The sequence below is a fragment of the Pleurodeles waltl genome, chromosome 6, assembly GCF_031143425.1.
Source record: "Pleurodeles waltl isolate 20211129_DDA chromosome 6, aPleWal1.hap1.20221129, whole genome shotgun sequence".
Lineage (NCBI taxonomy): Eukaryota > Metazoa > Chordata > Amphibia > Caudata > Salamandridae > Pleurodeles > Pleurodeles waltl.
The window spans coordinates 749103207-749130280 of record NC_090445.1 but is presented as its reverse complement, the minus strand read 5'-3'; the positions used below and the strand labels follow the sequence as shown (position 1 = coordinate 749130280).

General features: G+C 47.2%; 1 protein-coding gene across 2 annotated transcripts in view; it reads right to left on the bottom strand.

The window, feature by feature from the left end:
• Positions 1-5204, bottom strand: part of AFAP1L2 (actin filament associated protein 1 like 2) — a 478342-nt gene extending 473138 nt beyond the window's left edge. Inside the window, exon 1 of one of the 2 annotated variants that reach the window (XM_069239306.1) lies at positions 4906-5204. In XM_069239306.1, coding sequence (XP_069095407.1) covers positions 4906-4957 — 52 coding nt within the window. In that variant the 5' untranslated portion in view covers positions 4958-5204. Of the gene's footprint in view, positions 1-3583; positions 3655-4905 lie in introns of those variants that run through there. The other variant, XM_069239307.1, reaches the window with a different exon arrangement.
• Between the last annotated feature and the right edge of the window lie 21870 nt (positions 5205-27074).

Below are 27074 nucleotides of genomic sequence, written 5' to 3'. Positions count from 1 at the left end.
CCAAACACACCCGGCAATTCCAAACTCACTTTTTCTACCAGAGCCTAATTCTCTTTGAATGTGTAATATCTCTTATTGGGTCTCACCATGCTGCCATAAACAAACCATGACCCCAAACTTTAAGTTTTGTGCTTCCCTGAGTCGCAGCAATGATGCGGCTTGAAGGAGAAGCGCTATCGGTGTGGGCTTGTGCGGGCTCTGCCACTCAGTTATTGCATTTACTAGGAGGCCCAACATTAGCCAACATTTCCCTGAATTGCATTGTAAATCTCAAATCTCACTTCAACTGATTCAAATACTAAAGGAGAGACCAACTGGCACTCTCCGACGGACATGTGTTTTCTAGGGACAATAATATGCAAATGAGAAAGTCACTCTTCTCGACCACCATCACCATCAAATTCTTTACTGCAAATTGATTCTACTGTTAGGATTAATAAAGCAGCAGCAGAACTTGAAAGCTGAGCCACATAACAGTTCTGATCTAACATTTCTTATTATTAAATAATGCCACCTTCTTTCTCTTGATGTCTTGTGAATGGAACTTCGGATGATGTGGGTAGGATCATCAGTGTTTGTTAAACTATAGAGGGAGTGACGTTGTTCGATGCAGTTGGCACACCACAGCTTGGAAAAGAATGCCAACCTCAGGTAGTTAGGCTGACTGACAGGCTCATCCAACTGCACCCAATGGTCACAACAAGGGAAAGAAGTCACACCCATTGGCTCACACTGGTACAAGCCTCGTTATCACCACCAACCCTTGCTGTCCTCTCTGTTCTTCAATTCATCCAGATTATGACCTAAATCTTCAGCAAACTGGGTTATTGCTCCAGCCTGATCCTTGGTCTTCCTTTTGCGAATTGAGAGACCATGTAAAAACCTTTAATTTCATCCATTCTGCTTAACTACTGAGAAGCCACATCTACCTCCCCTACAACAACAGGGTAAGTGGCCTCTAAGCACCACAGACTGTTGCACGAGTTCCTCATTGTATTATTCAAACCTGCCATGCCATCACCCCTTCTTCCTCCTCAACCTGCTGGGGTCCTATTACTTTACAGGCCTGTAATCCCCTCCAACCACAACATCCCCAATCTATTTTATGGGCCTGCAAACACTCCATCTCCCAAGTGGACCATCTCTACCACCAGCTTTTAAATAGATACCCTCAACATGCGAAATACTCTCCGAAACGGCACGCAGGTGCCACCTCCTTGAAGCTAAGTGAGCACACTGGCCTCCACAACCCGTTGGAAGATGCCTATTCCCAGGGTGGATAGGAAAAGACTCCTCGTGCCATAATAAAAAAATACAGATGCTTGGTTGCCTCTTGAGCAACTGTCCTTTGATGTAGCCCTCTCCAGTGCTCCCCACACAATGGGTTTCTCGTAGCATCAATGTTGCACAATGGATCATTTCACATAGCCTCTAAACAGCATTACTGTTCAGCAAATAAACTACCTGACGTGGAAGGCTCTTGCCTATGCCCTCATGGTTACATACAATGTAGTAAGTGCAACACCTGCAATGTTCCTTCTGCATCACCCAGAACAGTGGCCCCACCAGAAGCAATCCAGGTGGTGCATCGACAAGCAGATATATTGTAAGCACTAACTACACTAATCGTTGAGCCAGAAAACCACCCACACAGGAGAAAACTGGAAGAAAATATGGAAGCAAACAAAAGTAAAGAAAACATAAAACAAAGACCAACAAATCAAGAGTTCTTCTTACCCATACACATGTACAACAAACACTACATTGGCCTATTTCGTCATACTTTTAAGCCTGAGCTTCTTGAACCAGAATTGACTGTTTTTCTCTTTTTGATGTGCCCACACAATTATTGAATATTTATGCACAATAAATATATATGTCTACTGGACAAAAATCATAGGATTGAGTGTATTCCTATGTACATTCCGTTGTCCTTGCGGTTTACAAGAAGTCACTTGTTTTAGAAATACATGTACCCTGGTCCCTCAAGACCCATGGGGGTTTCCCTTATTCTTTATATAAAAACTCAACAAAACAAAAAACAAAGCATGCTTGCCTGCTACAATGCAAGACTGTGTGCTCGTCAAAGGTCCAAAGCATGGTCAAGAGGCATTTTGCTCACAATCTATCTTCCTTTTCCCCTAGATTTAGGGGCAACGTGAACTTCTCACAGAGGGGAAGTGCCTTCTCCTTGCTAGCAGGGCTGTGTGAGATCACATGGTCTTGTTTTACTCTACAACCGGCCAGAGTCCAGATTACCCGAGGTACTCAGCAGAGAAGTGGACAAGTGCCCCAAGGTAAGAGTGGTACAAAGCAGGCCTGCACCCCAGGTCCACCCCCCCCAAGTCGTAACAGCCACCTTGGTATGGTTGTATACTATACTGCCACACTCAGAAATCCCTGGCAACTTTTACTGGAGGTACCTGTAAGGAGTATAGTTTGAAACAGTTGGAAAATTAACTTCCTGTTATCAGGAGTTACCAAAAGTCAACACCAGTCTGCCAACATCTCTGCTTTGCATTCATCCCGAAACTGGTGACAGGCACATGCTCAACAAGCCCTGATCACATACTTTAGGGCACAGAAACATCACCTAAAGATTACAAACTGGGAATATAGTGAGGGAGCCAGCCTCGTGGGGCCTGGAGAAGATGGGTCTAACCTGCTTTTCATGACTTGACACACAGATGGGATACCCAAGGAGAAGCAAGGTAGAGAACAGCACACAGGGCCCACATTTTCAAGTGTCGTCTACGGTGCTTCCAGGAATGCCGCCCAGCTTCATAGCATTGGGCCAGCCTGTGAATTGGCACCTTCCAGCTAAAATTCAAGCAGCCCCACCAGCTGCCAAACCTAACTGGTTTCTATGCCACTGCCAAATGGCAGCAGGCCCAGAAATGTGGTTGCTTAATGTGCAATTACTTGGGTTTTCAGATTCTGCAGTGGACTCTCTTGCCAGACCTCATCAAAAGACACTCGTCCCACGTCTTCTTAAGGAAGGGACCAGGACAGACCTTTGTCAACACAAGTGAATGACCCTCGCAAATAAAAGTCACTCCTATGATCACTTGGTGTCTTCCTGTCACTGGAATAGAACTCTTACTTTCCTGAACTTTGATTTCACATATCACTGCATTCTGGGAGTTGTAGTCTTGGTTCATATTCATTAAGCCGATTGGGCGAACACACCTAATAACAATGATATGTAAAAGCAAAGTCCAGGAATGGGAACGTTGTGTCACAGTGAGGGGATACCAAGTTTGCTCCTTTGCCTTCCTGGGGCTATGTTGGGCGAACTCGACCCATGCTTTACATGAACAAGTTACATCACCCAAGAATACATTCCTTTTTGTTTTAATTTTTAGGCACAGATGAATAAAGTGATTTGCCCAGAATCACAAGATGTTTAGCGGACGCCTAGAGGCGAACCTAGTTTCCCAGTTTTTCTTCCCAACCAGAGAGGCCGTAGCGCCACATTCTTTCCTCGGGTTCATTATCCAGATCATAGGTATGCTCTCTTGTGAAGAGCACCAATACATTTAGGCTAAATTAGCGCTATATAAAAGAGTAAATAGATCAATACCTAAACATGGAGTCATCTGGTCACGCGGATGTTTGTCCGTCCCTGCCCCCTAGCGGTAACGCACCCTCCGAACCGAACTCTGTCAGCTGGTAGACCACATCCTCGAGCCACGCCCACCCATTAAGGAGCAGAAAGCCATCAGCGCGTATGCACCTGTGTGAAACGAGCAGGCACTCAGCGGCCCCTACCAGCCGCTGTCTAACTTTCAGTTCAAGCTCCTAGAGACAGACAGCCGGCGAGTACCGTATCAGGGTCTCAACTGTGCACCTCGCCGCCAGTCATGTTTTATGACGTGTGTAATTATTGGTAAGCAAAGCAGCATTGACGAGATAGAAAAAGTTGTGATCTGCTGTTATCCGTGCTTCCAACAACCTCTGTTTCTGTTTTAAAATAATCTTCTGTAAAACGCAGGGAGGGTGCCCTGCGATGTGCCTTCAAACTCAGTGACAAAGCTCGGGGAACTAATGCTTCTCTGTGCAGCACTGTAGCACACAAACAGACAGAGTACTCCCATCGATGTAATAGTGACAATGTTCCATAACAACAAAATAAACCACAGGTGTCTGGAATTCTTGAGAACATGAATCCGCCGCGCATCCTGGCGAGGGAAAAGCAACCAGCATGAATTGATCTTCACCCACACCCCCAGGGGGTCATGCCCGGCCCCGAGGCCCCGCCTCTCCAGTTATTTATTATTTCGTGAACGTCCTCCTTACACACCCTGCTTCGCCTTTCACCCCCTGCAGCTAAACTTCTGTCTCAGAACAGTGCACTCTGAGACCCCGGCCTTTTAGAACGAATACACGCCCATGCTCGGAAAAGTCAGACGATTAACCATCAATAAACCGAGAAACAGCGGAGCGTGCAGCATAGAGTGGATCGGAGTAGCACCGTCCATCTGAGGTGTAGCGCCCACGGAGCCAGAGTTTCAAGGCGGCGCACAGAAGTTTGATTCGCGAGCGATATAGTCATCTCTCCGCTTCACGTTAGTCTGACACTACGAAAAAGCCATTCCCTCTCTATGCAAGTAATAATATACATTTCGATCCATAGATACAAAAAATCAATAAATAATTTGGAGAAGTGGAGGTATACTAATTGGCGACGAGGGGGCGGGGGGCTGGGTAGACAGTACTCCCTCGAGAGTACATTTGCATTATTGCACAAACATTTGATTTGCCTTTGGTGGACGCGTGAAGAAAAGCATCATGCACGCACAATGTTAGAATCCCACACAGGTTGAAAGGTGCTAAACCAACGCACAGTGCCCACTCTCCTCACTTCTGGGCTGTTGTGGGCTCGGACGTCAGCCCGTCTCCTACCTTTATACTTGTCCATCTGGGTGAGAAAGGGGAGCCGGCCGGGCGCCTCCATGTTCACGGCTCCTGGTCCGGTCCCGGGGGGGCTCGTCCGCTGGCCGCAGCTGGACAGCCCGGGCTCCTGCTCCTAGTGTGTGAATGTGCCTGTCTGTGCGCCTGTGTCCCTCCCTCGGCCCCTCCCCTTCAGCTCACTCGGAGACTGGAGCCCTGTACAGATCATCCACCGGCAGCCCCATCCCGGAAGCAGTGATCTCTGTAGATCAGCGGGATCGTGTGCCTGCAGCGGACGCCTTCGTTGCTGTGCCCGTGTTTCACTTGATGTAGTCCGCCCACTCCTCCTCCTATCCCGGTGACAGGAGGCAGCCCTTCGAGTGAACCCAACAGAGTTCATCCGCAGCAGCGCCAACGCCAGCCGGGCAGATAGCGCGGAGGGTTAACGCACGTGCAGTGGAGTCCTGGCCTCCTCGCCACGACAGGAACCCAAAGCAGCGGGTTTAGGGCAGCTCCAACCCCAACTATAAAACAATTCAGTGGATAATACGTGTCTGGGACTGTTCAGAGCATAAATCCAGGAGGGAAGGTGGAGTCAGGTCAGATTTTCAGACTAGCCTCACTAAACGAATGATGTACTTCGGCTATTCTAAATAGGAACCGTTAAGGTGTTTACATATGCAGCGGTAATCCTGAAAATCTGACACGATCTGTCCCTCAAGGACAAATACGTGACTGCATGTCGCTGCCCACTCCAGCGACCCTCCCGATTGCGCGTGATGAAGATGGAAATACAGCCCAATGGATCGCCTTCAGGCTCCCCCTCACCTCAACCCCAATCAGAAGTTGATGATCACATAGCACCGTGGAGTAAAGCACATACTGCAGAGCCCTCAGGCCCCGCCTTCTAAGAAGCTCCATAGCAAAGTGATTGGTAAAGTCCCAAGGCCCGCCTTAAAACGGTGTGCATAAAAGATTATACTTCAATTTTTCTGTTCGGCCTGCCACTTAACAGTAGTCTGCATGCCTCCCTGTTCAATGTCCTCTCGGTGGGAGGTCACACATTGTCCCATCTCTCTGTCCTCACTTTACCCCTTCGACGTCAACGTAACTCTTTACCCTCCGAGGGTGATTAGCCCCGCTCTCTAGATACTGGTTGATTGATTTGATTGAACTCTTTCTTTACTAAACTAATATAATTATGGAAAATGTTGGTGAAATTATTGCATGAAATTATCTACAAATTCTGCAAAACGCACTTTTTTCTTTCATGGCTGAAAAATGACAGCGAGTGCATCCCTCTTGTTCATAAGTCACTTGAGACAGCAGTGAAGAGAAAGTCGTTTTTAACATTTCCTGCTTGAAACTGTTACTCTCGAGACATTGTCTGCTCAGCCCAGTCCATTGCAGCAGAAACGCATGAAATTTAACACAGGCACGATTTGCGGTATTCTGCGTAGTTTGCATAACACGAAACTGTAAAATACATGAGTATAATTTAATACTTTTTCAGGGACGCACTCTCACCCTATCTCAGCACTTCTATGTACCCGCTTCCTCTGCCGAGGTCTGCCTCATCTCCCTCTCACACCCACCTATTCCTACCCCTCTCTCCCTCCGTTCCCTCTGCCACTCACTGCTCTCTCCCCGCCTCACTTCTCTATCTCACCTTGTTTCAGTTCTCCTGTCTCATTGACCTCTCTTCCAGCCTCATCTCTCTCATCATATCTTCTCTCTGTCTCTCCAACTCTCTATAACGCTCCCTCAACCCTCTCTTTACATCACCCCTCTCTACTTCATCTCTGTCTTCCTTATTTCTATTTCTACTTCAAATATCTTTCACTACTTCATCTTTTTATATCACAGCTCTCTGTCTCTCTACATGCCCTCTCAACTTACTTCATTCATTCATTACCTCCTCTCCTCAACTCTTCTCTCTCTTTCTACGTCTCTTTCCTCTTACCCTCCTCTCTCACTATCTTATTTCTTTCTCACAACCTTGTTACTCTGTCTCTAACACAGTTCTGTCTCTGCATCGATTACACCCCTCTTTCTCCAATACAACTCTCTCTCTGCTTCACATCTATCACTCCAGTTTTGAAGGCAACGGGTGTACTTTAAAGATGGCATACAGTGACAACTATGGGTAGACGGGTGGAGTTGACAACAGCCCAATTCACATGAGGGTTTATGAAAGCACATTTCTGGGAAATTTGAAGGCTAATTCTGGAAGCGGATGGAGGGAACAAGAGGGAGGAAAAATCCATTTCCTTTCAAGTCCGTACTTATATCAGTATTTTTCTTTGCCTAGCTAATGTACTCAAATGACATCCTGCATGAGGTGGGGAGGTCAGTCTTGCTAAGAATGTGTAGATTTGATGGGGGTAGATACACTTTCCATCTGGACAGGTAAGCTGGCTATGGCCTTCTCAGAGGGGACACAGGTGGGAAAAATGATAAGGCAATGGGAAACCATTAATGATCAGGGATTTTCACATGATTATTCAGCATCTTTTGAATAACATGCATAGGTGCTTCACTGTTCACTTCAACAATTTCTCATCACTCAAGTTAGAGCTAAGTCGTGGTCTTCCCAGAGTGTATGTTTGTTGCATCAGTTGCACCTTCGTGTCTGGTTCTGTCCCTCAGCTCTAGCATGGTCTTGCTGCCTGCCATGATGATCTGTTCGGTTAAGCTACTGCTTAATCTACATTGCTTAAAACTATCCTTGAATAAACGGTTTCAGACCAATTGATAATGACAAACAAGTTCTCCTTGTCACATAGGTAGAGGTTCCATCCTTAGGAGTGTGTGAGTGCACTTATCACACCTCAATATACTGCAGGTCTAGTTTAGTCAATTGCCATTTCTGCATGCATACACCACCCAAGACAAGATTCAGCACACATCATCCCATTCAGACTCCTTACCATGTGTCAGTCTCCATTCAAGGGCCTGCAGAGCAGACAGGGGCTACTGGGCCCCAGCTGTGGTGGTTGGGGTCATTTGCCACTTGTGTCCAGGGCTCTGTATTACTGTGACTCTGCAAACTCAGTCAAGTGCCACCCTTTCCAGTCTTGACTCTTATGATAGTGACGATAAGCAGTCACACACTTCTCATGGAAGGAGTGTGAAGCTAAGAGATCAGAACTCAAGTCAATCAAAAGATACAATACCATGATGTCAAGCCCACTGCTTATCCATAAGAAATTGGAAGCAGAACTAAATACTACACAATGCAATTAGTAGGTTTTACTGGGTTGTCATACGCTGCAATTTAATCATTAAATGGTACATTTTGCATCTGTTCCACAGCAACCGTCTTCCATCCTGCAATATCTGTCCCCACTATACCAGGGCATTAGGTACGGAACATTGAAAAGTTCTCTCAGGTTAAATGTGCAGTTCAGTTCAATATCTTTAGTGATTTCTGTACAAAAACCCAGGCAGCAGGTTTGTCCCCATGACTCAATCCCTCTCATCCACTAGTGGAGCTAAACCCTGCAGTTACCCTTTGGGCATCAGTGGTCATCTGGGCTATGTGGTGGGTTTAGGAGGTTACTGTCCTCTTGGGGTGGACTACTCCTCTGCAAATTACTGCAGCAGCTGTCGCAAGCAAGACAATCCTCACAGGATATATTCTGGCTGCAGGCTTCACAGCAGCACCAGCCTGTGACAGTAGCAGCTATCTGGGGGTCAGCTAAAGACTGTCACTTGAATTTATGAAATTTGCAGCATCCAGGCAGTTTGGGAGCAGTCACAGCCTTCAAGTTGGGTTGCAGTTCCCGATTTGGAAGCAATGTGATCTCCTTCTGTTTGGTGCTGGCATGACCACTAGACTGCTGGGTGACACAGTACGGCAGGCTCTAGCAAATCTTATTTACAGCTGCCCAAGAACTATGTAGCAAAACATGCTGGGCCTCTCCTTCTGAATCTCAGATCCACAGCTCTTCCAGCAGAAAGTGCTGAATTCAGTTGGTGTACTCTCACCACTGAGAGACTGGCTATCAGACGGACACCAGTCCTAGCTACACAGCAGCTTTTTCAGTCCTCTGTGCAGCACTCCCTTTGTTTTTACCTTTTTATCCTTTTCTGCATTTTTTATATTGCAAGAACTTGACCAGAAGGTATTGGAGCACTTTAGATATGCACCACTTAAATTACACAAGGACACATTCATTTTTGATAGGCCGGGAAGATTAAGTGATTTGCCCAGAATCACAGGATGGTGAGCAGACGCGAAGACTCAAACCTGGTTCCCCACCTGCAAAGTCACAGCTCTGAATGTTTCGCCACACCCTCTCACCTTGATTTAGACATTCTTCTGTCCAGACATGTTCCTCCCTTGTTAAATCAGCAGACATTTTCATAATAGGCGGCTAGGGCTGGTGAAAATGCTTTCCACTTTTGTGGTGCGTGAGGTCAGCAGTCGAAGTGGGCAGGATTGGAGGCGCATGATGTGCCCATACACTTTTGATTTATGAAAATCTGTTCCCAAACTTATTGTAAAAAGACAACCGTCCCGGGACGGTGCTTGGCTGAAAGAAATGCAAACCTGCTCTGCGAGTTAAAATGTAAAGGGTAATCTGCAAATGTAAAGGATGCTTTGGAGGAGGTACTGGCTTTAATTGATCAAATCACTCAAAGAAGCTTTGTTATAACAAAGATTTATTCTTTTTGAGTGGTTGTGCAAAGAGTTAACAACTGAAATGTGAAGTGCGTGTTTTTCATTGTAATTGTGATCTATATAACGCCTCCAAATACTCCTGGAGATGTAGTAGGGACAGTAATGTAAAAAAATGCATTAGGTACATTCTGGGTATTACTAAAATCTATATTTTGGAAGCACCATTTTATCTTAAACATTTTTGTGCATTTTGTAGAAGTCTATCTTATACTGTGTGTAATGTAATCTTAAGATAATGATTTACATATTCACAGTGCTTTCTGTCACAGGCTGTGGCTTCACAGCACTAAAATACACGACTCACTACTCTACACTGCACCAACCAAGTTTTAATTCTGTGGCTTTCTCGTTACACACAGACCTCTGCAGTGCATTAACTAAGGAGGTTTTATAATGAACTATAATGCATTTCCCACTAAGTAACAACGTTTTCTATTTATTTTTCATTTAAGCTGCACATTATTTTCTATGTAGCTACTTGATGGTGAAAAAACAAAAAAACGTACAGAGTATTTTGTTTTTTTTAGTCAGACCTTTGACTCTGCCCCCACTGCATGCAGCATCACAGTTCCCATACTTTTTTTAATGTACTTCGACCGCTGGGTGAGATGGGTTAAGGGGCTACAAATAGATGGCGAAAGCAACACCACACCACCCTTCCCGGAAACATGACCACACTATACTGAGGAGTCTCTCATCTGTAGGAAATCCATTTTTTGCTGTAGACACCTTTGTTGTGAGGCCTGAGACTGAGTCTCAGCAGCTCCTCGAGCTCTTAGAGTGCCTTACTAATGGGACTTAGAGAAGGATGGGATCAGCATTGCAGGGTATTATCCTTAGAGAGATAATCTCCTATATTGCTGGGCATTCGTCTTAGGAAGATAATGCCCTTTCAAGTGCCAATGATTCTTCCCTCATACTTTCCCAAGCCCAAGGCCGCCATAAGACAAATCCTTATCAATGTGATCCACACTTGGACTTCACAATCTCCTGCAGCAGCCAGGTCAGTGATGGTGTTGCTACGTGCACAAATACCAAAACCCATAGCAATCTTTAAGTTATTCATCCGCCATCAGATATGAGTGGTAAGGAACACATCATTTTAATACAGCTCTGTAGTCTTACTGGGATTCACTAACTTTCAAGCTAGAAATACTGGTTTGGACAGGGCGGGCCTTTCTGCTATGTATGTATGTATGTATGTGTATAATGGTCGAGTTTAGCAGAGACACAATGGAGCACTTTCATGCAGTGGCGTAGCGTGGGTTGTCAGCACCAGGGGAAAGGCAATAATTTGCGCCCCCTAACCCGTGGATTTTAGCACTCGTGAGTGCGAGCGCGCCCCCCCCAGAGGTTGCGCCCGGTGCGGCCGGCCCCCCCTGCACCCCTCACGCTACGCCACTGCTTTCATGGCACAGGATGCGATCATAGTAGCACGTACTCTGCTCCAGGGGGCCATTGGAACAATATCCAGACCACCAGGTACTCTACATAATTGTCAAAAGGGGTGCAAACAGCTGTGGGGAGTGAAGCTGTTCGCAAAATGGTACAAAGCAGGAACGAGGTAACATATTAATTAAATTCCTCTCTTTTGCCTGGCTGCCAGCTCCATCAAACCCCCAAATAGACTCCTGCCACGTGTTGTGCTGCCTTTGGCTGTCAGGTTATAAATGAATTGTAATGGGCAGTAGCAGTGGTAACTTGGAGGGCAGACAGATAACTCTGAGTCCTCATTCTTCTGAGTATGCAGTATAGCATTGTTTCAGTGGCATGGATGTGTCACCTGTAAAGGAGGACAGGGCAAGCAGTGTGCTCTTAGAATTCAGTAGAGGTAAGTTAGTCATCCATGAAGATGAATGTCTTGCAGTTCCTCTCCACAGAGTCTGATAGAGTGGTGCTTCAACAAGATCACCCATCAGCTGAAAACTACTGTAGTGAACACACCGAGCATTGCCACTTCGCAATCCGATGCCTGCCTGGAGAGCATCAATTATAACATTGCTTTTCTCTTACCTTGAACTTGCTAGGTCGTGAGATCCCTTGGCCATTTTCTGTGGCAAAATTGAAACTGCCAGGCAGTCAAGTAGACCCTTGGTGGACAAGTGACATCAGATGAAGTACGGTGATTAGGAGACAAAGATCTTGCTGCACACTCATTTTGGTGGACAGCAGGATGCTTCCTCAGTGGTAACAGCCCAAAATGGGGTATCTTTCAAAGACCAGGGCACTTTGAGGTACAATATCTTCCCAAGGTGATCTGCCAGCAACGGCATCAGAAATGATGTTTGAAAAATAGGAGATTTGACTATACAGGCCTTCCCATCCCAAGGGAGGTATTCTGAGTATTTTGACCTGGAAGCATTTATGTGAACTAGGAGTGTTAGAAGTGTAAATTCATGTTCTTTCTCAATCACCAGTCCATGCCCGAAAACCATAAAATCAGCCCTACACTGAACGTTTCTTTGTAAATACTTTAAGCACACTCCTATTGGAAAGATTGCTCAGCAAGTGAGTCAAGTGCTACATGTTAACATCTGACGTGAAGTGCTGGTCTCAGGTTTGAACCCTGGCTCTGCTTTATAAATTTATTACTATTACATTTGGCAAAAATATCTGTTGTTTAAAGCACTTAGAAAAAAGAAAAATAAGTGATATAAAAAAATCAGGTTATACTCTTTAACCCAAACCAGTCTTCTTCCAAGGTTTATTCAAACACTGTTATCATCCATTCATGCACACAGATTCCTTCCTACCCGAGATCTGTGTATCTTCATGAGAAATGCCACTCTGTGTCTCTCGTCCCCTAAAGAAATCCATGTTTACACAAAACCTAAAACTGACTGTCATTCACTTACTGGAGGGTGGATAGCTCACCCTGACTCCAAGCCAGCCGAGGCGATGGCCTCTACTGCCCTGGTGGAGGAGCTCTCCCCCCGCCACCCCTATGGACAGATAATCTGCCTGCCTGATGGGAATCTCTAAAGTTTCAATGCAACCACGAGTGTGGGCCTTGCGAAGAACGCTGTTAACTTTGCTGCGAGGGCGCCATGTTTGATGCCCTTGTTCAGCAGCATATTTTGTGTTCTAGAAACAAACCCTCAAAGACATGCCTTTTTTCTGCAACACAAAAATACGAAGGAGCATGAGACAGTCTCAAAGTACATCAGCTCTGTGAATTGATTCCCCTGCTTGCGACTTCTATACCTCGAATGAGTATAAGACAGGCAATACTATTGATGGTTGCCAGTTCGTAATTAAAGCGAGTAATGTCACTGTGACTTAATGTTGCGGTGGTGAATGGGTCACCAGGTCAGAAGTTTGCTCCCGCGAAGCCAGCCGAGGCTTCATCTTTGTAAAGATGGTGTTACTTATGAATGACGGTCGGGAGTCACGGTTTTGACTGACGTCGAGAACTGCGAATTCAGGGAGGTTGTCCAACTCCATTAAACCCTAAATGAAACCCTGAATCAGTCGAGAACTCTTCGAGGACAATAGTAGGCTAAACTACTGGTAAGCGATTTATCTAAAGTAAAATTGAAACAAAAATGTTATTTTTACATTTCTTTGCACGTTTATTTTTTTTAATTTTTTTTTTACATAAATTAATCATGCAGTGAAGAGGTCACTTCTGAGCGCTGATGAAACATACACAAAATCCAAGTGATTTCCAAGTGATTAGGCCCTTCAGAACCTCCTAATTCCCTAGTAAATGGTACCACTGATACCTAGGGCATGGGTGCTGAAGAGGGCCCCTCAGAGCTGCAGCACACCACCCTGAGGGACTCAGCACCAAACTTATGCAGACCGCGTGACGAGGTGCTCCCAAAATTGAAAACAGGACATGGCACACAGTTGTATGCCATGTCCCCTAAACATTGCTTGTAATATCTGTAAGTCACCGCTACAGCAGGCCTTCAAACCCTAAGGCAGGGTGCATTATATTACAAGTGAGGGCATATATGCATGAGCAAATATGTCCCTACTATGTCTTTGTCGATTTTCAGACATAGTAGGTATGCAGAGAAGCAATTCTAAATGCATGTGCTGGACATTGGTCAATATGAGCACCCTAGCTAAATGATAGCTTCCCTGAACATAGAAGTTTGGTATCAAACATCTCATATTAATTGACCCTCACTGAATCCAGTGATGGATTTATTAATACATGCACCAAGAGGGCACCTTAGAGGTGCCCCCTGAAAAACCTACTGACTGCTTGTGTGCTGACTTACTGGTTTCAACCAATTTAGTCAACATAGACAAATTTCTGACCTCCTGAGGTGAGAGCCTACGCTCTCGGAGGCCAAGAACAAAGCCTGCTGTGGGAGGAGGTGTCGACACCTCCTCCCTGAAGGATGTGCATTTCCAGGGCAGGAAGTTTCAAAGGCCATGCTGCCTTTGTTATGCGACCAGGTCTCTCCAAATGCCGGTGATGACCACCCCCATCCTGACCACACTTCTTGGCAGCAGGACAGGTGGGAAAATTAGTAAGAATAAGAGGTGTGTCCACATTATTCCAGTCCCACCCTTAAGATGAACTACTTGAGGTGGACACCGCTTTTCAGATTCCTCCATTTTGTTTTGGAGGGAATTAGCATTCTAGGGTCAGAGGTATGCCCACTCCCCACCGTAAGTGGTTATATAGAGGGTGTAGTCACCCCAAAAGGTAGGAAACCCATTGGCTGCTACCTGGCACTCGCTTTAACACCCCTAAATTGAGCATTTGGGTGGCACTCCTGAAACCCAGAAGTCACATTTGACAGCTCAAGAGAAGGACGAAGAAGAGTCACTGCCTGGTGAGAACAGCAGAAGAACTGTGAACTTTTGGTGCGAAACCCAGCTTGCTCGCAATTCTCTCAGCAGTTGAGACAGAGTGACTCACCCTCAAGCTGGAGAGCTACCAAAACCTTGGGTAGCCTGCCAGCACTTTGAAAATCACTGCCAGTCTCCCTTGGAGTAGAGGAGTTACTCCCCTGCAGACACGAACAAGTAGAGTCCGGTCCACCGCCTTGCAGCTCCCCAGCCTGACCGACGCCGCAGATAACCAGGAAGAGGTCCTCATGCTCTGGAGGACCAGATATGTGTCCCCACCAAGTATGAAGACATCAGGACCAACCAGAGCCATGCAGCACCAATCTCAGAGGTACCAGATGCCCTGCGCCAACAGTGAGAGTTCATTCCGGATTCCCCCTGCACCAGGACTGAGCAGGTGTCTAAGGATGTCAGCACCACTGAAACCCACTTTGTGAGTGGTGCAGCAGTCCTGATTTTGCCCCTTCTAGCTGTTGACGCCTAACCGCGAGGGGCATCTTTGCATACCAGCCCAACTGCCCTAATAGTTGTGCACCAGGGTCACCCAGCCCTGGTACCGAACAACCGACTGTGCCCCCTTGCTCTAAGACCCCTTGCAGCCCAAGTCCCTGTTTGGGAGCTCTAGGACTAGTTCCTAGTCCCCCTGTGCAGACTGTTTCAAGGTGGCCCCCCTTTACTGTACCATGCCCAGCTACAACCTCACCAGCACCCTACACCTGGTGAAACACGGATGCCTCCCAAAGAACGGCTTGTAATACTTTGGACCTTGGCCCACTACAATTCCAAACCCTGAAGGTGGTCTCCTAAAAGTGACTGTGTCTATATGTATCTCTGACGTTTCCTTCCATAGGATTGCATTGTGCGTAAAAGCACACAGATTTGAATGTTTTACTTACCAATGAAAATTGATAACAAAAACAATACTTGTGAACAAAGTTCTTGCTTTCAAAACCTCTATAAAAAGAAGTGTTGTTTTTCCAATTTGGTCTCAGATGTATTTTTTGAGTATGTGTCTCATTTATTGCCTCTGTGAGTACAGCAGTTGCTTAGTGCTGCCCCCTGAAAAGCCTAACTGCTCACCCACACTACCTCAAAAGAGAACATTAGTATTATCTATGTTTGCCTCTGTAAACCAATTGGGGAACCACTGAACTGTCTGCACAGTGTACTTCTTTTTAGTGCACCATATAGAGAGCCAGCTTCCTACAATGGTGGATTAGCAATGGGGTCTGTGACTTTGCATTTGCTGATATCAGTTGGTCAATAAGTGACTACACAAGTAAACCCCCAAATTCCCTTTAGTTAAAATTGCATTTTTGTTGATTGGTCATTTCTGTCTAAATTCTTTAAAGTAACTATTAGGGCCTTGGCTAAGACCCTGAAGTTTTAGAATTTATAAACTTACTATAGTTAGGGCTTGTGTTAGGATTTTTTCTAGCTTCAAAAGGAGCCCAACTTTAGTATGATAATGAGTACCTCAGAGGATGTGGCTAAATAACTCAACCATACCCTTTATCCACAGCTTACCTACAAGCACTTAAGGACCCTCTGTAAAGGGTACAAGACAAAAACTGGCTTGCACCGTACTGCTACAACACTTCTGATGCTGTTGGCAGAGTATGAGCTGGCCCATCCCATGGATGAAGCCATCAACCCAGAAGTGAGTGAGGAGGAAGATCCAGATATCCCCCCACTCAAAGAAAAGGTTGTGTTACCTACACCCAGCAGACAATCCAAGGTGCCCAGGCACCTGCCTCTAGCAAGGGTGGTTCAGATCGCTGAAGGTACAATGATGAAGTCTCTGAAGAGGAGGCTCATTTTGAAAGATTGACCTGCAGAATAGCCCTGGAGGACAGGATACCGGCCAAAGAAATGGAAAGGGCAGAAATGGGTTTAGCACACCTGAATGGTGGCAGCAACATAATACCTAGGGACAGAGTAGAAATTTCTGATCCTAAAACCTCCAAAGGAATTGTCCCCAAATATGAGGAGGGTGATGATATCACCAAATGGTTCACAGCCTTCGAGAAAGCCTGTAACCTGAGAGAACTTAAGTATTGGGGTTCTCTTCTTTGGGAACTGTTCTCAAGAAAGTGTAGGGATAGGCTCCTGACACTGAATGAGGCAGATGCTGGGTCCTATGAACTCACGAAGGGTACCCTGATTGAAGGCTTCAAACTCACCACTGAAGAATATAGAATCAAGTTCAAGGAGACTCAAAAAACCCAGAGCCAGTCCTGGTTTGATCTTGTGGATTTTTCAGTAAAACACTAAGTGGTTGGTTGAAGGGAAGTCGGCTGAAAGATGATGATGGGCTTTATAATTTGATTATCAAGGAACATATGTTGAGTAACTGTACTTCTGAGAAGTTGCTTCAATACCTGGGGCCAGTCTCTCCCCAAGAGCTGGGGAGGAAGGCTGATCATTAGGTTAGAACTAGTGTGTCCAAGACAAGGCATGGAGGGGGTGACCAAAAGAAAGGGTCAGGGAAGCCATCCCCAAGAGAAAAAGGTGTACAACCCTAAAGATAAAGAAAATGAGTCCTCTGTAGGCCCCCAAAACTCTGTCCAGGAGTGTGGGCCCCAAAGCACCTCACAAAACAAAAGTGGGAACCAGGGTAAAAACTGGGTTGCCACAAAGGCTTAGTGCTTTGACTGCAAACAGACAGGGCACCGAACCAAGGATACTTTGGGGGTCATTCCGACCCTGGCGGTAAAATCCGCCAGGGCCGGGGACCGCGGATGCATCGCCAACAGGCTGGCGGTGCATCCCTGGGCATTCTGACCGCGGCGGTACAGCCGCGGTCAGAAACGGGAAACCGGCGGTGTACCGCCGGTTTCCCGCTGCCCTGGGGAACCCTCCACGGCGGCGCAGCTTGCTGCGCCGCCATGGGGATTCCGACCCCCTTACCGCCATCCTGTTCCTGGCGGTTTTGGCCGCCAGGAACAGGATGGCGGTAAGGGGTGTTGTGGGGCCCCTGGGGGCCCCTGCAGTGCCCATGCCAATGGCATGGGCACTGCAGGGGCCCCCTAACAGGGCCCCACAAAGATTTTCAGTGTCTGCTTTGCAGACACTGAAAATCGTGACGGGTGCCACTGCACTCGTCGCACCCTTTCCACTCCGCCGGCTCCATTCGGAGCCGGCATCCTCGTGGAAGGGGGTTTCCCGCTGGGCGGGCGGGCGGGCGACCGCCAGAAGCTCAGAATAACCGCAGCGGTCTTCTGACCGCGCAGCGGTATTCTGGCGGCTCCCGCCGGCCCTGCGGTTACCGCGGCCGGCGGGAGTCAGAATGACCCCCTTTATGTCCTAAAAACAAACCCTCTAGTAAACCCTCAAGAGTTGCTAGTGTAGCCATAGAGGATGCTTCCTCAGATGAGGAGGTCCTCCTAGCCTTTCAACTGGAAAGTGGGTCCAACAGGTGGGTTGGAGATTCCAGTGGGGAGTAAACACTTCCACCACCTACTGGTGAATGGAATCCCAACCACTGCCCTGAGAGATACCTGAACCAGTCACATCATTGTGAATGCCAGTCTGGTACTCTCAAACCAGTACATCCCAGATGAGACTGCCAGAGTAAGGCTCATCCAAGGGGAGGTTACTAATAGGCCCATAGCTTAAGTGCCTGTAGAAATAGCTGGGTCCCTTAGTTGGAGAAAGGTGTTAGTCAGTACAGATTTTGACCTGAGTGTCTGTATGGAAATGACTTGCCAGGGGTTGGTGATAGCCCAAAAGGGGAACTGGTCCAGCGCCAATCACTTCCCAAGGATTCTGGAGGTGCTGAACCTGCAGCTAGTGTAAATAGGCCCCAGAAGAAAAGAAAAACAAAGAAGTGTAGGAAAGGTTGGCCACTTTTAGCCCAAGTTCCAGTTGGCCAAAGACATTCTGTTCCAGTAGGGAAGAACTCCAGAGTTGTCACTGGTGAAGCCCAACCTGATCCACGTTAAGTCCTGACTAGTCAGGAAGCTGTTAAGCTTGAGATGGTGCCTCCTCAGCTAACAGAAGAGAGAGAGTGGAAGGAGGGTGTTTGCTACAGGATGTAGTAACCCACCTACTCTAAAAAAGCAGACAGGCACCCTGAAATCCAAAGAAGCCTGTAACTTAGGTCCTCCACCTGTCAGTGGAGAGGTAAAGGTGTGGTTCTGGACATTGAAAGCTGTCAGTTGCCTCTTTTGGGTGTGAGCCTCTATGGCTGCACTGTCCTTAGCTTGGTGGTCTGACCCCAGGTCAAAGGGCAAGTTAGGCCCCCGGACCCTGCTGGTCATGGTGGAGTTACTTCAGTTGTGGGTGACCTCTTTGGGTGATCTAGAGCAGTGTTCCCCAACCCCCGGGCCGCGGACCGGTGCCGGTCCGTGGATCAATCGGCACCGGGCCGCCCCACTGTGGCGGGCGGTAAATGTTTGATAATTTTTCCGTGGCCCGCTTGTCACACAATGGGACAAGCGGGCCACGGAAAAATTATCAAACATTTACCGGTCCGCGGCGATAAAAAGGTTGGACAACACTGATCTAGAGAGTGCCCTGGCTAAGACAAAGTTGGCAGAGATGGACAACTCTCATCCCAAAGAAATGGAAATTGAGAAAGCAGACTGTGGTTGGCCGGGTTCCAGAACGACTCGAGGCTCTAGGTTTGATTTCAGATGTGATTTATTGAATAATATTTTGGAGTGAATAATGTGCCTTCTTCGTCTTTCTTGTACTGTTTTCCTTTTTAGCTTCTTTGTTCTTTTCCCTGGTGTTCACCTCTTCCGTGGTCTTTTCCTCTCTTTCAGGGCTCCCAGGAAGCGCATGTGTGGGAAAGAACAAGAGAAGTATCAGTAAGTTTCTTTTCTCTTTGTGTCCCTTTTTCTTTTCTACACCTTCTTTCCTTCCTTCTCTGTCGTATCGTATGTTTCTCTCTCTCTCTCTCTCATCCTGTTTTAAACGTTTACTTCTCTCTGTTTCTCTTTCTGATGTCTCTTCCCTCTATATAGTTCTATCGCTTGTCTTCTCTGATAAGATCTTCTGCTGTACGGTCCTTTTCTTAGACCTATTAGCCTCCACTGTCTCTTTACTGGACCACTTTTTTTCTTTATGGATTCCTTATTCGTATATCCCCTTCGCCTTATTTTTCCTTTCTACGCCGCTGCCTAGTTTGTTTTTCTCTGAAAACTTTCCTCCAGGTGGTGAACCTACTGGGGTGCTTCTTTCTGTAGCCTTATTGTACTTCTGGGTGTTCCTTTTGTTGAGTATATGACTTTCTTATTACCCTTAGTCCCTTCTTCCTTCTTTTCCCAACCACCCACTCCCCCTAGCTCCTTATTCCCTCTCCTCCCGTCCTCCCAACCCTCTGGTGCCCATCAGTTGGCTAGTGGAATGCACCTGAGTGTGCCACGCTTCTCCAGAAGCGTGGCTGGGGGGGGTCCTTGTTACGCTTCCCGGGCCGCCGAGATGTCCGTTTCACTGGCCGCCTTTGCCTCGTCTTCTTGCTTCGTTCGGGGATGCCTCTTCTCTCCGTCAGCGCCGCTCTCCTCTGCCTCCCTGTTGCACCCCTATCATGTTCCAAACGCCGGCTTTTCTCCTTCTCGGGGTTCTGCGGTTCCTCTTCCTGGTCCCTCCCTTGTTGACGTCAGGCACAGCTGATTGGTTCCTGCCCCAGGAAGGTCTGGAGCACCTGGGGCAGTGTCAGCACCTGTCGGTTTTGTGTACGGGCTACCTCGGGTCGGCCCGTCACATACACTCCCCCTAGCGAGCGGCTGATAGAGACGCTCCGAAGTCGGATAGCGTGATAAAAAGTCAGCGTTCGCCATGAGGGATCCCGGGGAATGCGATATCTGGAAGGAGAACGGCTGGAGTGAGAGGAACCATCGGAGTACACGGGAGTTGGTATCCTTATTTTGAGCAAGCCAGGTAAGGGGAGCATGATCAGTCACTAAAGTAAAAGTTCTGCCCGCTAAATAATATCGCAGGGACCCCACCGCCCATTTGATAGCCAAACACTCCTTTTCTAATATGGGGTAATGGAGTTCCCGTGGAAGGAGTTTTTGACTTATGTATACGATGGGGTGGAGGGTCCCATCATCCTATTCTTGTGAAAGGACGGCCCAAGACCTACATTTGAGGCATCGGTTTGTACGATAAAGGGTTTCTGGAAATCCGGACAACACAACACCGGTCCGGATGTCAAAGCAGTCTTTAACGTTTCAAAGCTCTGTCGTTCTACATCTGAGAGAGGGGGTAAAGTGTTTGGACATGTTTTCCGTAAGAGGTCGGTAAGAGGTCCAGCTATGGTGGAGAATTGTGGTTAGAATCGTCTATAGTATCCTGCGAGTCCCAGGAATGGTCGTACGTCTTTCTTTCTGCGGGGAAGGGTGATCTTGGTAATGGCCTGTATTTTCTCTACCTGGGGTCTGACTTGTCCTTCTCCAAGTATAAATCCCGAATATTTAATCTTTGTGTGTCCCAACCTGCATTTCTCAGGATTAGCTGTCAGGTTGGCTTCTCTCAGGGCCCGTAGGATGTTGTCTAAGTGTTTCAGGTGGTCTTCCCAGGTCATGCTATATACTACGATATCATCGAGATATGCCACCGCATACTGATGGTAAGGTTGCAATCTCCTGTCTATAAGTCTCTGAAAGGTGGCTGGGGCCCCATGAAGACCAAACGGAAGGACCGTGAAGTGATAAAGACTGGATGGAGTAGCGAATGCGGTCTTTTCTTTATCTTCTGGTCGTAATGGTATTTGCCAGTATCCTTTCGTTAAATCTAATATGGACATATAACGAGCTTGACCCAGCGTATCGAGAAGTTCTACTATGCAGGGCATGGGATATGTATCAAACTGTGATAGAGCGTTGACGCGTCTGAAGTCAACACCAAAAGCGAGTGCTTCCATCGGGCTTTGGTACTAATACCACAGGGGAACACCATGGACTGGTGGATGTTTCAATGATGCCTGCTTCTAGCATAGTTTGCACTTCTTGCTCTATAATTTTCTTTTTCGCTTCAGGGATACGATAGGGCTGCTGTTTGGCTATGCTGTCGGACTTAATACGAATAGCATGCTGTACTAAAGAGGTTCGTCCCGGAGACTTTGAGAACACGTCTCGGTTGTTCTTGACTAGTTTATTGAGTTGCATAAGATACGGGTGTGGGATTTAATTGAGGGGTAGGGTTCTCCTGTGGTGGGCCAGCGGGAATGAAAGGAAGGGGAATCTCATTGTTTGTCTCCTGTACGATATACAAGACGGGATGTTCATTTGTGGGTTCCTGCCATTTTTTAAAACAGATTGATAACATATACTTGTTCCCTTCCCGAACCCTGGGGCATGGCGAGTCTATAGGTGGTGGGATTGATCTGTTCTAAGACTTCATATGGGCCCTGCCACCGGGCTAGTAGTTTAATTTCACAACTGGGTAGTAGTACTAATGCCTTGTCTCCTACCTTCAGACTTCGAGATACACTTTTCGCATCGTACAGCTGTTTTTGTTTGTTTTGGGCCTCTCTTAATGTAGTATGGGCCTCTTCCCATACTGTGTGGAGGTTTTCTCTTAGTTCTCGGGTATAGGTTAAGAGGTCTTTAACCTCTTCTTCTGATTCTTCCCATTGCTCGGCTAACATTTCAAAAAGGGTACGGGGCTGTCTCCCGAATAACAGCTCAAAGGGGCTAAGTCCTGTGGATGTCTGCACATGGGTGCATATGGCATAAAGCACTAGGGGTAGTTTATTTTCCCAATCTTTTCCTGCTTCGGAAATACTTTTACGAAGTAGGGATTTAATAGCCTTATTATATCTTTCCACTAGCCCGTCTGTCTGGGGATGGTAAACTGAAGTTCTTATTTGTTTAACCCCTAGGGAACGGCATACTTCTGCCATAAGTCTTGACATAAAGGGAGTCCCTTGATCTGTGAGAATTTCTTTAGGAAACCCAACTCGGGAAAAAAATTCTATCATTGCCTGTGCAAGGGTTTTGGTATGCATACTTGGGATTGGTACGGCTTCAGGATATCGAGCCGCGTAATCAACTAACACAACGATATATTGGCGTCCTCTTACCGAAGGAGTTAGGGGTCCTACAATGTCTCTCCCGACTCTAGTAAAAGGGGTCTCTATAATAGGAAGAGGTTGGAAGGGAGCTGGACGGTGCGGAGAGGGATTCAGGAGTTGACATTTTGGGCACTCAGAACAATGTTTCCTAATATCTCCAAACACGCCAGGCCAATGAAACCTCCACAATACTGCTTCTTCCGTTTTCTCTCTCCCCATATGTCCTTCCCCATTATCGCCATGGGCTAATTGTAGGACCTGCTGTCTATGGCTTCATGGTACCACTAACTGTAATGCTTTTTCCCCTAAGGTGGAGGTGTTTCTATACAATAACTTGTTTTTTTACCAGGAATTTGGGACCTACCACATGGCCGTCCGGGTGTAAGGCTTGGTGCCATGCATGTTTCAATTTGAGATCTTCATGTTGACACTGTCGAAAATCTCCCGTGATTGTGCAGGTGATGGCTGGGGGGGGGGGGCTTTGGGGTCTGAATTTCTGGGGTCCCGGGAATGTTGATACTTCCACCGTTGTTCTCTTTTCTGCTTTCTACTGAGTTTGATCTGTGGTTTTCTGTTCCCTTCCTGGCTGACCCCAAAAGGGGCCTCCTCCCACCAGGCATTATTGACCTGTTCTTGTCCTGCTCTTTCAAGGAGAGAGGTAAAGTCCATGTAATCCGTACCGAGGATGATATCCTCTCCCAGATTAGGAATCACCCCCACCATTATTGTCTCGTCCTCTTCTTTCCAATTCAGGTGTACCGTAGCCACGGGATGGGGTCGTTGATCTCTGTGTACACATGCTATCAACACCTGACTCTCTGGGTTCCCTTGCCCGGGTAGGACTAAATTCTGTCTGATCACGCTTTGACTGCACCCCGAATCCACGAGAGCCGTCCTTTCTATATCATTGAGTAGGACTGTTAGAGTATAGGTCGGTCTCTTACTTCCCGACCATAATACTCGCCCTTTCATTAGCCCTATTTCCATCAGCTCTTCTGGATCTTTTTTTAATGGACAGTGTCGAGCAAAATCCCCCCATTCAGAACAATGATAACATTGAGGCCCTGTGGTTGGATAACTTGGAGCTGCAGAAACCGCAGGGAGAGACCGATCAGAGCCATGCATGATCATAGGTCGATGGGTTAGACTCTTGGCTTGGGCTGGTCGGGCAGGAGCAGGAGGGGGATGTCTACCGGGGACATTACGAAAATCAGTTGCCTGGTGATAAGCACAAGCTAGCTCTACTGCAGTCTGGTTGGTTAATCCCGGGTGTTGTCTAACCCAGTTCCGTGTGTTGGATGGTAGGGCGTCCAGATATTGTTCGAGGACAATGGTGTCAAACATCTCCGCCCTACTGGTTTCTGTGGGGTCTAACCATTTCCCTGCTGCATGGTGCACCCGGTAATATAAGGTGCAGGGGTTTTCTTGGTGTTGCCACTTTGTCTGTCGAAACTTTGTTCTATAGCTCTCGCTATCCAATACAATGCTTTCCAGGATTGCCTTCTTCACCTCAGAATAGGGAAGGGTTCCTCCGGGGTTGAGTGCCTGATAGGCGGCTTACAATTGTCCAGTAAGTAACGGAGCTATATATTGACCCCATTTGTCTTCAGGCCAGTTAGCAGTACTGGCTACCCTTTCGAAATTAGTAAAAAAGGAATCTGGATCCTCCTGTTCCTGATATCTTTGAAGCACACTGCTAGGTACGTTAGGATGGACTGTGGGCAATGGTATCAGTCAGTTTTCCCAGGGCTGTTTCATGAACCAACTGGTTGTTGGCTATTATGGTGGCTTGACTTTTTAGAGCAGTTTATAAGGCCTCTCGTTCCTCCTTAGCCTCTTTAAGCTGTTGCTCCCAGACTATTTGTAGGTGGCGCTGCCCTTCGGCCAACTTGGCAATCATGTCCGCCAAGGTGGGTTTCTCCTCCATGTCGTCAATGTTCCTTCTTCAAATCCCATTTCCGACACCACTTGTGGTTGGCCGGGTTCAAGGACGACACGAGGCTCTAGATTTGATTTCGGATGTGATTTATTGAATAATATTTTGGAGTGAATAATGTGCCTTCTTCGTCTTTCTTGTACTGTTTTACTTTTTGCTTCTTTGTTCTTTTCCCTGGTGTTCACCTCTTCCAGGGTCTTTTCCTCTCTTTCAGTGCTCCCAGGAAGCGCCTGTGTGGGAAAGAACAAGAGAACTATCGGTAAGTTTCTTTTCTCTTTGTGTCCATTTTTCTTTTTTACACCTTCTTTTCCTTCCTTCTGTCGTATTGTATGTTTCTCTCTCTGATCCTGTTTTAAACGTTTACTTCTCTCTGTTTCTCTTTCTGATATCTCTTCTCTCTATATAGTTCTATGTCTTGTCTTCTTTGATAAGATCTTCTGCTGTACGGTCCTTTTCTTATACCTATTAGCCTCCACTGTCTCTTTACTGGACCACTTTTTTTCTTTATGGATTCCTTATTCATATAGCTCCTTCTCCTTCTTTTTCCTTTCTACGCCGCTGCCTAGTTTGTTTTTCTCTGAAAAGTTTCCTCCAGGTGGTGAACCTATTGGGGTGCTTCTTTCTGTAGCCTTATTGTATTTCTGGGTGTCCCTTTTGTTGAGTATATGACTTTCCTATTACCCTTAGTCCCTTCTCCCTTCTTTTCCCAACCGCCCACTCCCTCTAGCTCCTTATTCCCTCTCCTGCCGTCCTCCCAACCCTCTGGTGCCCATCAGTTGGCTAGTGGAACGCACCTGAGTGTGCCACACTTCTCCAGAAGCATGGCTGGGGGGGTCCTCGTTACGCTTCCAGGGCCGCCAAGTTGTCCGTTTCACCGGCCGCCTCGTCTTCTTGCTTCGTTCGGGGATGCCTCTTCTCTCCGTCAGCGCCGCTCCGCTCTGCCTCCCTGTTGCGCCCCTCTCGTGTTCCAAATGCCTGCTATTCTCCTCCTCGGAGTTCCGCAGTTCCTCTTCCTGGTCCCTCCCTTGTGGACGTCAGGCACAGCTGATTGGTTCCTGCCCCAGGAAGGTCCAGAGCACCTGGGGCAGTGTCAGCACCAGTCGGTGTTGTGTACGGGCTGCCTCGGGTCGGCCCGTCACACAGAACAAGAGCATTTTAAACAGGGTCCTAACACTGAGGTAGATCAGCTTCCCAAAGGAAATGACCTGGACATTAAGATGTAAGGCAGAGTAGGCCCTGCAACCATACAGCCTGCTCCCTCACGTTTATTCGCCTGACAGACGAGGAAACTCTCCAAGGTTGTGGCTGAGTCTCCTGGCCTGTTGGCTGGGGGCGCTTGTGTAGGGAGCTGGGGTCTGGTCACAGTACCCCCCCACTTTTTGCCTGGTTTTTAGAAGCAACTTTGACTGAAGTGCACTGGGTTCCTGCTAACTAGATCCCCAGTGCCAGTGTTCCTCCCCCAGAACAAGACACCTGGTCACTTGATGCCCAAGTGACCAGGCCCTTTTGCACCTCTGTAAGTCCCTGGTAAATGCTACCACTAGTAGCTAGGCCATGGGTACTGAAGAGGGCCCCTCAGAGCGGCAGCACAGCTCGTGCCACTCTGAGGGATCCTGCACCAAACTTATGCAGACTGCCAATGCAGACTGCACAACAAGGTCCTCCCAAAATTGAAAACACAACATGGCACACACTTGCGTGCCATGTCCCCTAAAACACTGCATGTAAAATCTGTAAGTCACCCCTACAGCAGGCCTTCCAGCCCTAAGGCAGGGTGCATTATATTACAAGTGAGGGCACATATGCATGAGCAAATATGCCCCTACTATGGCTTTGTCACTTCTTAAACATAATAAGTGTGCAGGGAAGCCATTCTGAAAACATGTGCTGGACACTGGTCAGTGTGAGTTCCCCAGCTTCATGATGGCTTCTCTGATCATAGGGATGTTTGGTATCAAACATCCCTTATTAATAAACACTCACTGAATCCAGTGATGGATTTATTAATATATACACCCAAAGGGCACCTTAGAGGTGCCCCCTGAAAATTCTACAGACTGCTTGTGTGTTGACTGACTGGTCTCAACCAGTTCAGCCACCATAGACATGTTTCTCACCTCCTCAGGTGAGAGCCTAAGCTCCCAGAGGCCAGGAACGAAGCCTGCTCTAGGCAGATGTGTTGACACCTCCTCCATGAAGGATGTGCATTCCAGGGCAGGAAGCTTCAAAGGCCATGCCGCCTTTGTTTTGCAACCCAGGTCTCTCCAGATGGTGGAGATGACCACCACTCTCTCCAGATGTCCCGACCCCACTTCTTGGTGGCAAGACAGGCAGGAAAATTAGTAAGATTAGGAGGTGTGCCCACATCATGCCAGTCCTAGCCCTAGTGTGGACTAGCTGATGTGTATACCAATTTTCAGATTTCTCCATCTTGTTTTGGACGGAATTAGCATTTTGTGGTCAGGGTTATGCCCACTTCCCACCAGAAGTGGTCATATAGATGGAGTACTCACCCTAAAGGTAGGCAACACATTGGCTGTTTCCTAGCACTCCCCTTAATGCCCCTAAATTGAGTATTTATGTGGCACCCCTGAACACAAGAACTCAGATTCGATGGATCAAGAGAAGAAGGACAAAGAAAAGTTACTCTCTGGCAAGAACAGCAGAAGGACTGTGAACTTTTGGCATGAAACCCTACCTGCTCACAACACTCTTGATAATCA